The sequence below is a fragment of the Natrix helvetica genome, assembly GCF_964273705.1.
Source record: "Natrix helvetica genome assembly, chromosome: 2".
Lineage (NCBI taxonomy): Eukaryota > Metazoa > Chordata > Lepidosauria > Squamata > Natricidae > Natrix > Natrix helvetica.
Genome location: NC_138552.1, coordinates 182,492,768 through 182,506,395, shown reverse-complemented (window position 1 = coordinate 182,506,395; position 13,628 = coordinate 182,492,768). Strand labels below are relative to the sequence as shown.

Below are 13,628 nucleotides of genomic sequence, written 5' to 3'. Positions count from 1 at the left end.
CAGAAAGTCGTTTTTGTGAATAGATAATTTATGGATCTATCCAAGGTGGTATTCAGCCAGTTCTGACAGTTTCTGAAGAACCAATGGCGGAAATTTTGAGTAGTTTGGAAAACTGGCAAATAGGCTGTCCCACCCCCCACCCCTGGCTGCCTCCCTGCCTCCCAGCTATCTTGTTTTCTTGCCTTGAACAGGAGGATGGAGCTGGAAAGCAGATTAGTGGAGTGGGGAGGGAATGGGGATTTTGCAGTAACCTTCCCCCAGGAGTGGGGAGGGAATCGGGAACTTGCAGTATCCTTCCCCTGCCATGCCCACAAATTCCTGCCCACAAATCCCCACCCACAGAACCGATAGTAAAATAATTTGAATTCCACCACTGGATCTATCTCCAAACATAAAGGAGAGAATGTTGAGAGCCACCACAGACATATCAGATGAGAACAAGCTTGAGAGTCTCTCAACATTAGAACACCTATTTCTATTGATCACATGGAGAGAAAGAGGGAGAGGGAAAGAAAGGGAGGGAGGGAGAGAGAACAAAGTAACTTATTCAAAACTTCAGCTGTGGCCTCATTTTTACACCACACAATCAGATTTTTAAGGCAAAAATAACAAATAACAGGGAATGGAATCACCTAAATACAATGGTGATTACAGCTTCCATTTCTGACCAGGTGTTAAATACATTGCATGACATTTTTGAAGCACATTATTGTCCATCTTTAATTAAAATTGGCTCTCCCATTAAAAGCTCTTTTTGCTTGAGTGAGGCAGATGAACTGTTCATTAAAAAATAATCTACTGTACGTTTGAGTTGGTTTCTTTCCATGTGTCCAGAAGTCACAACTTTATGCCAACAAACACCTGGGTATGTGGCATTTAATTAATTGGCACTAGCTAGATACCCACCCATTAAACAGGTTTTTATGCTAATGTTTTTTTTTTCAAATAATCAGCCACTGGTATCATTAAGATAAATCAGTTTCCTAGGCGATAGGAAATTGAAACAACTTTCTTGATTCACATGTTCCAATTAAGTAGATGCAGATAGTAATAATAATTTATATTTGCAAGCATTGTTCTGAATTTCCTTTACATAAACAATGTTTGGAGTGACAGTGTACTTGCAATAGATACCATTCCGTGATAGACAGTAAAAGGCTGACCTTTGATAGGGCAATGAATAATTCCACTTACAAAACACATTAAGAGTTCCTAAATGTCCTTGTGTAAATAAAGAATGCTTTCTGAAACCTACTGAGCAAATAATCTAAAGATAGAATTGTGACCCTTTTGGTTTTCTTTAGCATTTATGAAGTTTTAATGTTGCACCACAGCATTTTTCTCCTCTCAATTATATGTGAGGCAGACCACTTCACAATTATATTGTTCTGTGGAGTGCAAGGTTTAGTCAGATGAGAAGAGCTGATGTTGCTCCTTCCTTGCCCTGTTAACAGGGAGTCTTGGAAAACATTCATCTATCCCATTTTAAAGAACTTCTGTGGTAGAAAATACAGTGCTTATCTTTACTGCTATCTGACCAGGATTCTTGATGTTTCAGTTTCCTAATTTTATGCCGCTATTATGTTCATCCCAACAATAACTGACAATTAGTGCTACTCTTGGCAATTGCCACTGGTACTTATGTTATCATTACCATATTAATTATATTGTTAACATTTTATTTTATTTTATGACTACTTTTTAGTCTTCTCAAACATGTTAGGCATGTGTATTCTATGTAGTGTTATCTTACCTAAAATTATAATAAAACTTTATTGTTGTTGTTGTTGTACTTATCTTTTATACAGATTCAAGAATCTGAAATTTAAAGTTTTCAGCCAACTGAAGATGTACCTGAAATGTATTTAAGAGGCAAATTATTGTGGACAATCACAAAGGTTCAGCAGTCATACAACCAAATCCCAAGATTTTACTTTAACCAACTGAGAAGTTATTTGGATAAGAAATGGAGTAGAATTAGAACCAACACAGTTGTGGAGGCGGAGGCCTTCATTAAAAAACATAGTGCCCTCCTTGACGAAACAGGGGACAGTACACAAGATATGAAGGAGGGAGGGGCTGCGGCTCTGCCAGCAGACAGGGGGCAGGATGCAACATTGAGAAGACTCAGGTCACAAAAATGAGTTGAAACACTATTGCAATTGTTGTTATAATGTAATTGTTGGAAGTGATACAAAAGATGATTGAATATATTGATGATAGAATGTAAAATCAAAAGCTGCCAATGTTTATTCAAATTTTGATGTTTTTTTCTTCTTTTTTGTAAAAGTTGTAAGATTTGGGGGGATTTCTATCTGCTGCATGATGTAGCTGTCAAAATTTTCTATACCTATTTACCCTTTTCCTTAAAACATTTGTAAAAACCAATAAAATTTTACAATAAAAAAGAAAAGAAATAGCATATAAAATACCAGTAGCCAAGAGCAGGACTAAACTGGAATTTGACTTTTTTAAAAAGATAGCTAGTGTTTTATTTCATGTGTTCTGGAACAATTTATTTATTTATTTATTTATTTATTTATTTATTTATTTATTTATTTATTTATTTATTTATTTATTTATTTATTTATTTATTTATTTATTTATTTATTTATTTACTTACTTACGTACGTACGTACGTACGTACTTACGTACTTACTTACTTACTTACTTACTTACTTACTTTTTTTTAATGCATTTACATGTACATATTTTCTCTAAAATGTCAAGGTAGCTGATATGAAGTTTCCTTTATTTTAACCCCACTATAATACTGTGGGGTAGGTTAGGCCCAAACCATAGGAACTTGAAGGAATCACAGGAAATAGGAACTTGAATCTGAATTTCCCAATCAATTTCTAACACATACATACATACACACACACACACACACACACACTATACATATATAAACATTCATATGCATGCACACAAACAGCACCTAGGTAAGCACTCATAAATGCACATTCATAGTATCAATGTATATATTTCTCCTGAAACCTCCTCTTTAGAAATTGTAACAACAGCAACAATGGTTGTAAGAAGCTTGGTACCTGTGCTGGACAGGTGGCTGAAGCTGAAGAATCTTGAGCTGGAGACAATAAAAGCAGATTAGATTTGGGTCACTGATCAGGAGCAAACAGGGAGAAGAAAGGCTGAATCCTATGATAGGAAAGGCATGAGTTAAAATGCAAGAACAAGAAGAAGGAGAGCTTCATCCTGAACTGGAAGGCTACAGAAGAGGTGGCTTGTTATGATGATAAGTATTATGCCTGAGCATCAGAAAGCGGGAGAATGAAAAAGCAGGAAATGATGGGGACATGGAGAAGAGGCAGAGAACATGACTGCCAGAGTCTGAGAGTAGAAGGAGGTGTGCAATGGAAAGAGGAAGATGATTAGGAGAATGCTGTCCTGGCCACTTTAGATAAGAATGAAGAATTGCTTTACTTGTTTTAAGAGTCTAGCTAGATTTGGCATTTAGTGTCTACAAGCTGTGTTTGTGTAGGAGATACCAGACATGGTCATCTTAGTCAGTCTCAGAAATAGAGCACCAGGGATACGGAGCCACAAAGACAGAAAGATCAACATTCCTTAGAGCTGACCAATGGTTGAGAAATAAAATATTATTTTATACGTGAAACTAGATTTTGGATCTTACAAATAATGACAATTCTTTCTTCAAATTTACTATCTGAAAGCTATTTTTAATTTCACAGAAAATTCTTCATTGAAAGTTTTGCAGAAATCCCTTCTACTGAGTAAATAACTTCCTTTTTAACCTATAAATCTTTTCTGGTTATAGTATGAAACTTAAATATAGCTAAGCAACATGGCAATATCTTTGATTTCTATGTTAATAAAGATGCAGTACTTCATATTTTCTAAGTACCATATTAACATTGGCTAATTAATCTCTAAGGCATGATGTGAGGTAGGCTGGAGAACAATTTGTATGGTACTACAATAGTTTGTGGAACAAAGACATGAAGAGTATTTAAGAAATTACATAAATTCCATCAAGCTTTCAATACTCAAGAGCAGAATTATAACAGGAACTCTCACAAGTGTAGCAGTGGTGGCTTTTTTTTACTTATATGCAAGCATGCAAAGAATTCACTCTAGACAGGAGTACTTTTTTTGTAGTGGAAAATGTTTAAATGTTAGGCTGCTTATAGAAATATATAGTAAAGGTTTCCCCTCGCACACATGTGCTAGTCATTCTCGACTCTAGGGGGCGGTGCTCATCTCCATTTCAAAGCCTAAGAGCCAGCACTGTCCAAACACATCTCTGTGGTCATGTAGCCAGCATGACTAAATGCCAAAGGTGCACAGAACGCTGTTACCTTCTCACCGAAGATAGTCCCTACTTTTCTACTTGCATTTTTACATGATCTTGAACTGCTAGGTTGGCAGAAGCTGGGACAAGTAATGGGAGCTCCGTTACGTGGCACTAGGTATTCAAACTGCTGAACTGCTGACCTTTCTGATTGACAAGCTCAGCGTCTTAGCCACTGTGTCCCTAGAAATATGTAAGAAGCGACTATTTTTTTTACACCTATTAACAATTATATGGTGAACAGGTTTTCTAAACCAGAATAAAGTCAGGGATGAATTAAAAAATCAGTACATTTTTTTTCATTCAAAAGTGTATGAACTGAAAGGTCAAAGGGTTTTTGTTATTTCTAACGTTAAACATAAAGTGTTAGTAACAATATTTGTGACATATTTTTATTGACCAATTCTCGAACTACAGTGTTCCATACACATGGCCCAAATGTGAACCAGTTCATTGGAAAGCTTTCCTTTCCAGTGCAAAATCAATTTGTGTTGCTAGAATACCTCGTACAAAGGTTTTAAAATGTCATTGTACCAAAATTAAATAGCAAGATCCTCCTAATAGAAAAGCAACCAAACTCAAGACATTTATCTTTTCACATTTAAACAAAATAAGATTTTTTTGGTATTCTCTTCTCTTCCTTCATCCCTAGAAAGAACAGATCTCTGTAGCTGCAATGCTCAGTCTACTAAGAAATACATTAAAGTAATTTTCTCAAGGAATTTGATGTTTCATGCTGCCACCTTGCCCCATTCAGAAAGACTGAGCTCCATGTTTACTATAAACCCTGCTAACATTTATGAGACATTCATTTGTCTCATAAACTTTTACTTCTCTTCACTGAGACACTCCATCCAAAACAATTAAGGCATCACTAAGCTCTTTATGACATGAAATTGTCCTCCTTTATAAAATCATCCCCTCTGTTTTGAAAACATGTGTCAGGTTCCGAAGGGTTAATGAAACCAACCAAACACAGAAACGGTTTGTAAATGCAGTTTGTATTCTTCCTTCGGCACGAACTGACCAACAAAGCACTAAGGCAATGAATAAACTGTCAGAGCTGCCACCCTGTGCTTCCCATCACCTTTTATAGCTACATTGGCAATTAAGATAAACCACACCCTGCCCGTGCGCACACCCATCACCTTGTGACCCAGAACGAAAACCACCCAGCAATTAATCATGGATTGTTAGCAGGAGTTTCTTCAGCTTGTGAAGGTGGAACAGTGAGTCTTGGCAGCTGGCCCAGTCTTCTCCCCTGAATGGCAGCTCCAGGCATCTGGGCTGGCCGGAACTGACAGCATGCTTTATATTTATAGATTGGTTCAAATGGTAAAGCTTCAGAATGGAGTCTTAAGGATCCAGTTTTTCTACCAAGTCTGGGGTCCTGGTGTTGTGTGTGAGCCATTAACTGACTGTATTGTCTGCAATGATTGTTAGTGATATTGTAGTCATTTCTGTTATTTATAATTTTGTTTATTGTTTTTATTTCATTTTTCTTAGTTGCCCTGAGTCATGTACTTGAGATGATTGTCTATATAAATTTAATAAATGAAAGATTCATTCCTTCTACTAAGACTCACATTCACCACATTTTATACTGGGAAGGGTAATCTTTGACCCAAAAACCACATGTGAACATCAAATTGTTTTTTTGTTGTTGTTGCAGAATTTTTATTGGTTTTAAAATATATAGGGTGTACAAAAAAAAATTTGCAGCTTCCATACTGGTGGTGAAAATCTCCCCTAGAAACTCACAAATTTAACAATCTTAGAACTAAAATATAAAAGAAAGCATCAGAACAAATTTAACCAATATTATCAAACATGTGCTCTACTATTTTTTCTCTGTTACTTTTGTAGTATCAACAATTACAATTATTCCAAATACATTCATTTTTGTGATCTAAGCCTTTTCGATATTGCTTCTTCTTCCCTGCCCCTTGGAGGGGCCTCAACGCCCCCCACCCCCTCCTTGTCTTGCGTCTTGCTGTCTTTTTCCCTACTCCCACTAAATTCCTCCTCTGGGGGGGAAAGATTCTTTTTGATAAAGGCTTCCGCCTCTTGAATTGTATTAATTCTGATCCTATTTCCCTCCCAGAAGACCATCATCCCCTCTGGTAACAGCCATTTAAACCAGACCCCCATGTTATATAATTTTTTTGATAAGGGGGAAAATTTCCTCCTTCTCTCTCTTATTTTTTGGGGGATCTGTTTAAGAATGGTGACCTGTTCCTCTTTGTATTTCAATGGTCTCTCCCTTTGGGTCGCGAGCACCTCATCCCTTGTGGATCTCCTGACAAATTTTACATGTACCTCTCTGGGAACGTTATGACTTCTGGCATATGCTGAGTTTATCAACATCAGATTGTTATGTTGTATTCTTCTAAGCCTCTTTGGGTCACACCAAGAATCATAATGGCATGCTTAAATCATTCATTCATTCACTCATTCAAAGCATCTAAGATGGCAATTAAACAAGCTTGATTTTGGTCTTAGAGGACATTTAAACATTGAGTTAATATTCATTTAACTCCTTCCGCTAGAGAGAAAAGAAAAAGTCAGGCGCTTCCAAATAAGTAAAAAAAAATCTCTATCCCTCTTTATAATTTTAATCTTCAATGATGGGTAAAAACCAGTGGTTCCCAATGTGGGGTCTGTCAGGGGGGAGTTTTCACCCTGAATTAATGAAGTGTGGACCGTGGCTTTCCTTGTAGCATACTTCTGAAGACAAGCAAAATAAAACCCGAAGCATATTCTAATAAAAACACTTTAATATAAAAGAAAATAAAAATACAAAAGTGCTAACTCAATTAACTACATTTTGGCAAGAGCTGTGTGTCTGCCACCTTCTTGGCAGGCAAACGGAAGATCAGAAAAGAAAGTAAAGTTGGAATGTGTGACATATTATGTGACATGCGCAGTAAATCATTTGTCAGATAAGAAATAGTTCAGTCTGCTGTATAACTCAGAATATAAGCACAAGCTGGCAAACCAATTAACACAGTGACAGGGTCATGCCCCACAGGGGGGCGATTTGATTTTTAATTAGGACAATTTGTTTAAATTTGTTTAAACCAAGTTAATGGTCTCTTAGGCTTCCTCCCCATGTGTAGGAGTTCACTTTTCGATTAGTAAGAATTGTATGTCACGGGGGAGGGGGGGCATCAGTGTTTTAGAGATGCTTAGGTGGGGCATGACCAAAAAAAGGTTGGGAACCATGGTATAGACCATAAACTAAATGGCATATAATCCATGATATCTCTCTCTTTTTTCCATCCCATACATTCCCTTCCATCACTATCAGATTTTATTTATTTAATTACAGGTTAAATATATTTATGGACCATTTCCTCTCTTGAAACATCACACATGGACTCTGTCCCATCACTACTAAGACCAATTTTGTCCTTACATGCAAAATACAACTGAGGAAGTGTTTCTCATACAAGAGCAACCTACAGCTGTGCATATGAAGGAATGCAAAACATGAAACAAGCCTCCAACAATTGTAATATTCTTTCCACTGCAGAAATATGCTCTCTATAACTAAGAGAAAGACATAATAAGGTTTCCTTGAAAAGTTTTGCCTTTCACCACTGGCACCCTACTTGAGTACAAAACGCAAAACATTCATTATTTTGTGGCTGAATAGACAGGCTCCAATGATAGCTCCCAGGAACCAATTAAAGGGGTTAACTGAGCCATGAGACTCCATAAATGAATCCAATTCTTTTTTCCTTTATTTTCGACCAAAGTGCTGACATAAAGCCAGGAGAGAAATGCATAAGCTCTGTGAACTTATATAGTGACAAATGACTGTATTACCACTACCAATAATGGTCTTTCTTTTCCAGACACAGGGAAGTTCAATGAGATTCCTATTGTCTTGTACCATTATGAAAAAAGAGAACATGAGATGTCTCAACAATATAAACACAGTGTATTACAAAAAACAACAACGGTCGAGTACTAGCAACAACTCTTTATTTTGTATTGGCAAATTCTAACTCCTCCCTGGCTCTTTTTGCGAACACAAATGTTCAATTATAAAAATCTCAACACAAAAATAAAAGGATATAGTAAAGATTGTAGTGGATGAAATTCTCAGAGGATATGATGTTGAACAGGATTCTGATAATTATGACAATTGATCAAAAAGGTTGAAGGCTGAAATTCTCAAATAGAGGGCATAATGTTGATCAGTATTCTGATAATTATGAAAATTGGTCAAAAAGGTTGAAATGACAGAATTAAAATTCAGACCTTAGCGGGCCTTTAGGGTTGTGGAAAGTTCCATAGGCACCACAAAAATCAGATTAGGAATACAAGTTGAAATAGGGAAGAAAATGGTAAGTGAGCACCTGTCTACCCTAGATGAGTTTAAATCACCAGGGTTCTGAAGGAACTGGCAGATGAGATCTCAGAACCACTGAACTATATCTTTCAGAGATCCTGGAGCACCGGGGAACTGCCACAGGACTGGAAAAGAGCTGGTGTGGTTCCCATCTTCAAATAAGGAAAAAAAAAATAGATCCAGGAAACTATAAACCTATGAGCCTGACCTCAATACCAGGAAAGATTCTGGAAAAGATAATCAAGCAATGAATTAGCAAACACCTAGAAGTAAACAAAGTAATAGCCAAAAGCCAACATGGGTTTGTCAAAAACAGATCATACCAGACTAATCTTATTGCATTCTTTGACAAAGTGACAAAATTAGTGGACCAGAGGAATGTCGATATAGTTTACTTGGACTTCAGTAAGGCACTTGACAAGGTAGACCATAACCTACTACTAGATAAAGTAGAAGAATGTGGGTTGGACAGCATCACCACCAGATGGATTCCTAACTGGCTGACCAACCGCACTCAACGTGTAGTCCTCAATGGAACTGCATCTACATGGAGGGAGGTATGCGGTGGAGTACCCCAAGGCTCTGTTTTAGGCCCAGTACTCTTCAACATCTTCATCAATGATTTGGATGAGGGAATAAATGGGGAACTCATCAAATTTGCAGATGACACCAAGCTGGCAGGAATAGCCAACACTCCAGAAGACAGGCTAAAGATACAGAAGGATCTTGACAAACTTGAACATTGGGCACTATCTAATAAAATGAAATTCAATGGTGAAAAGAGTAAGGTTGTACATTTAGGCAAGAAAAACGAAATGCACAGGTACAGTATAGGTGGTACCTTGCTCAATAGTAGTAACTGTGAGAGGGATCTTGGAATCCCAGTGGACAACCATTTAAATATGAGCCAGCAGTGTGCAGCAGCTGCCAAAAAAGTCAACACAGTTCTAGCCTATATAAACAGAGGGATAGAATCAAGATCACGTGAAGTGTTAATACCACTTTATAATGCCTTGGTAAGGCCACACTTGGAATACTGCATTCAGTTTTGGTCGCCACAATGTAGAAAAGATGTGGAGACTCTAGAAAGAGTGCAGAGAAGAGCAACAAAGATGATTAGGGGACTGGAGACTAAAACATATGAAGAACGGTTGCAGGAACTGGGTATGTCTAGTTTAATGAAAAGAAGGACTAGGGGAGACATGATAGCAGTGTTCCAATATCTCAGGGGTTGCCACAAAGAAGAGGTAGTCAAACTATTCTCCAAGGCACCTGAGGGTAGAACAAGAAGCAATGGGTAGAAATTAATCAAGGAGAGAAGCAATTTAGAACTGAGGAGAAATTTCCTGACAGAACAATTAATCAGTGAAACAGCTTGCCTCCAGAAGTTGTGAATGCCCCAACACTGGAAGTCTTTAAGAAGATGTTGGATAGCTATTTTTCTGAAACGGTATAGGGTTTCCTGCCTAGGCAGGGGGTTGGACTAGAAGACCTCCAAGGTCCCTTCCAACTCTGCTATTGTATCGCATTGTAATTTAAATGACAAGCCTGTGGGTTAAACATACAGTATGATCGAAACCACAGAAGATGTACATGAGTATTTTTTATAACTTCTATACCTTATCTACTGCATGCTGACTTCCTCTTACAGTATGTAACTAAGTAAAAATAAGAAATCTATATAGACTTGCTTCAAACTACATTCAGGGTTCTTTTATGAGAAGTCTCATCTTTCTTCAGCTGAATAAGTGTGTCCATTTATCAAGAGAGATCTGATCTCTGTCTCTTTGTTTGCACTGAGCCACATCTGATCCCTGATCCACAATGGATGAAATGCCATCAATGCACACATGCAGATAGATATATAGATATATACAGATAGATAGATAGATAGATGGATAGATAGATAGATAGATAGATAGATAGATAGATAGATAGATGATAGATAGATAGATAGATAGATAGATAGATAGATAGATAGATAGATAGATAATGATGATAGATAGATAGATAGATAGATAGATAGATAGATAGATAGATAGATAGATAGATAGATAGATAGATAGATGAGTTGCCAGAGCATGCTCACTGACTATCTAATTTTAGCATTTAGGCTTCACATCAACTCATGAATTGCTGTATAAGTGATGTATTTGGTAGCACTGTTTTCTTTCTAGCTGTCCTATAGAGCTATTACATGCACTGTACTGTTTCTGTGGGTTTGGGAATACATTGATTGGTTTATTGATTGATTCATTGATTTAGGAAACCCTTATAGATATTTGTCTCATACATAACAATACATGATTCATAGAAAGAATGTTGATCATTTGCCATTCCATTATGGCTGCATAACATTAGAAAAGGGAAGTCCAGTAACTAATCAACACAACCTCAAACCAGAAGCATGAATATAGAGATCCTTTTAAGATGGTTCATTTTAGCATTAGCGTTAGCATGGGAGCTCCAAATTTTCATAATGTATGGCTGGGGTATATGATTAGGTCAGGTACATAACCTCAACAACCTGTTCAAGTCATTTGTTGGAATATTAATGTGGAGAGTTATACTTTACTTTTCAGATCCAGAAATTGAGATAAAATCCAGAACTGAGACATAAAGGAGAACCTCTATCTTAGTGAAGAGTTAGGCAAGTCAAGATACACAACAGAAAAATATGAAATCATATCAAATATTTGACAAGTGCAGGTTAATTGGTGTTCATACCGTCATAAATCCATCCAGCAAACCTGAATCGGGTTTTGGAGGAGCTTGCAACCTTTCCATGGACCACTTTTCAATTATGGACACCACCTGGGTATTTTCTGTATTTAGAATCCTGAAACCAGTCATGTTTACTCCACTATACCGATAAGGCTCCACATCAAGAGCAAAGAGGTCCTAAAGAAAAGGAGAAGATATTTTTTAGGTACTTTCATCCATACATAATTTCTCCATTTCCAAACAATTTTCTCCTCTCATGTATAACAATGATAACAAAACAATACATCTAACCATTTGTGTACTTTCTGAAGCATTTGACAACCATATGTGATACCAAATACAGCTGTGAATTAAATTATTTGATAATAAAGCCCAATGAAAATCACAGATGTGTGATGCTTGTAAGGTGTTTCCAAGTATGCACTAAGTCATAATAAAACTCCATAGCTATTAACATGAGCATTTATAGATTGTCAAGGAAAGTCACTGAGCCACAATGTGTATATTAGGAAATAAAAGGAAGTTCCTAAGCCAAACAAACTCAAACCTGTAAATGCACGTGTTACTTATTTACTTACACAAGCCAAATATGTGATGAAATTTGCGACATGATATAAATTCCATCTCTTATAAACTGAAATCTTATGATACGAGTATCAAAAAGTAGATTTTATGACAGAACATCTACATATGTTGTCATTTTGGTGTCATCATTACTAACTTCAGGCTTGTCTGCATTTATAATATTTCTCTCCTGCTCCCCTTAACAATCGGCTTAAGAGAAATAACAGAAAGTTTAAATAGCTTGCGATGCATAACATGGAAAATAGGAGTAAATATGAACACATCTACTAGAAATCATATTCAAAGCTATGCTACTGTATGTTGGTCATACTTGAAATATTAGCACAAATTCTAAATGCAATTGTGGCAGTGTAACCTGTACAAGCCACCCTCATGTTCCTGCACTATTGACCCCAAAACATGAAAGCAAACAATCCTGCAGAAACATTTTGGCATGGTTGAATTGAACCAATACAATGAAGAAAAGAAGACCAAGATAATCTTTTCCAGAATAAGGATTAAGATGAACTACTACAGTTTTCTCTAGGTTCATCTTTTCCTAAATTTGTCTCTCAAATCTCCAAGGCAGACTAGGATGACAAGTGGGAAGGGATTCTGATTTTTTCAATATTTCCATTTCTTGACCAATTGATAATGTTAAATTTCATGCACTATTTTTCCCATCCAGGGGAGATCTAGGGGTAATCTAGGTCTGTTTTCAATAATCCAATTCTTTCCAGTGGAGTTAAGAATATTATTCCAGAATGTTTATATAAAAAAGATGGCATGCTTGGAGGTGTCAGGCTGGCAAAAACTGGTTTAGCCTGTCCCAAGGGTATTAATTTATTCAATGGGGGAAGAGAAGAAGGCACAATATTAATCAGCCATCCCATCTTCCCTTTTATCATGCCCAGATTTATCTTACATGGAAATACTGCTACCTTTTTAATGAGCAGGATTAAGAATTATCAACAGCCAAAATTTGTGCCACTGCAACAACAATCAGAAGTTACGGACTTGACTGACCTCTAGATACGTTTAGTTTTAGGCACAAATAGTTTTTACTGGATATTGGATTCTGTATTCTTAGCTTTTATTTTATTTTGGCCTATTACAGAAAAAGGAGGAGGAGGGGGAGAGTAGGAGGAGACCTAGTCAGCCTTTCAAGTTGAGCTAGTACAATATAATGGGCACTTTGATAATTCAAGAATGCAAAGACAGTTAATGTTTCAAATTAGAATGAGAGATAATCATATCATTTTTCACAGTTTGATTAAAGCATCAACTTGTTTCTTCTGAGCCTGTACCACATGGTACATTTTATGTTATATTCATTATTAAGCTGCACTTTCATTCCTATTTTAAGGAAGTCTGGTTTGAGCAAACAATCATTTGTTGGTGGCAATATGCTGATTCTATAAACTGCTTAGAGAGGGCTGTAAAGCACTAGGAAGTGATACATAAGTCTAAGTGCTATTGCTATTAAATGTTAAGATTTATATAAGGGGCTCCACTTTTTATAGTGGACTGGGTCACCTATAGACCTATTCAATTTATGTCAACTACACTGTGGTAAAAAAATAAGACTGAAAATATAACAAAAATGCCCTCCTGTTCCATAGAAAACTAATAGAATGATTCAGA

General features: G+C 36.6%; 1 protein-coding gene across 3 annotated transcripts in view; it reads right to left on the bottom strand.

The window, feature by feature from the left end:
* GRIK2 (glutamate ionotropic receptor kainate type subunit 2) overlaps positions 1-13,628 on the bottom strand; it is a 548,779-nt gene that overhangs the window by 272,161 nt on the left and 262,990 nt on the right. For all 3 annotated transcript variants that reach the window (XM_081945732.1, XM_081945731.1, XM_081945733.1), the window contains one exon: positions 11,424-11,597. In XM_081945732.1, the coding sequence (XP_081801858.1) occupies positions 11,424-11,597 (174 nt within the window). The remainder of the gene's footprint in view (positions 1-11,423; positions 11,598-13,628) is intronic.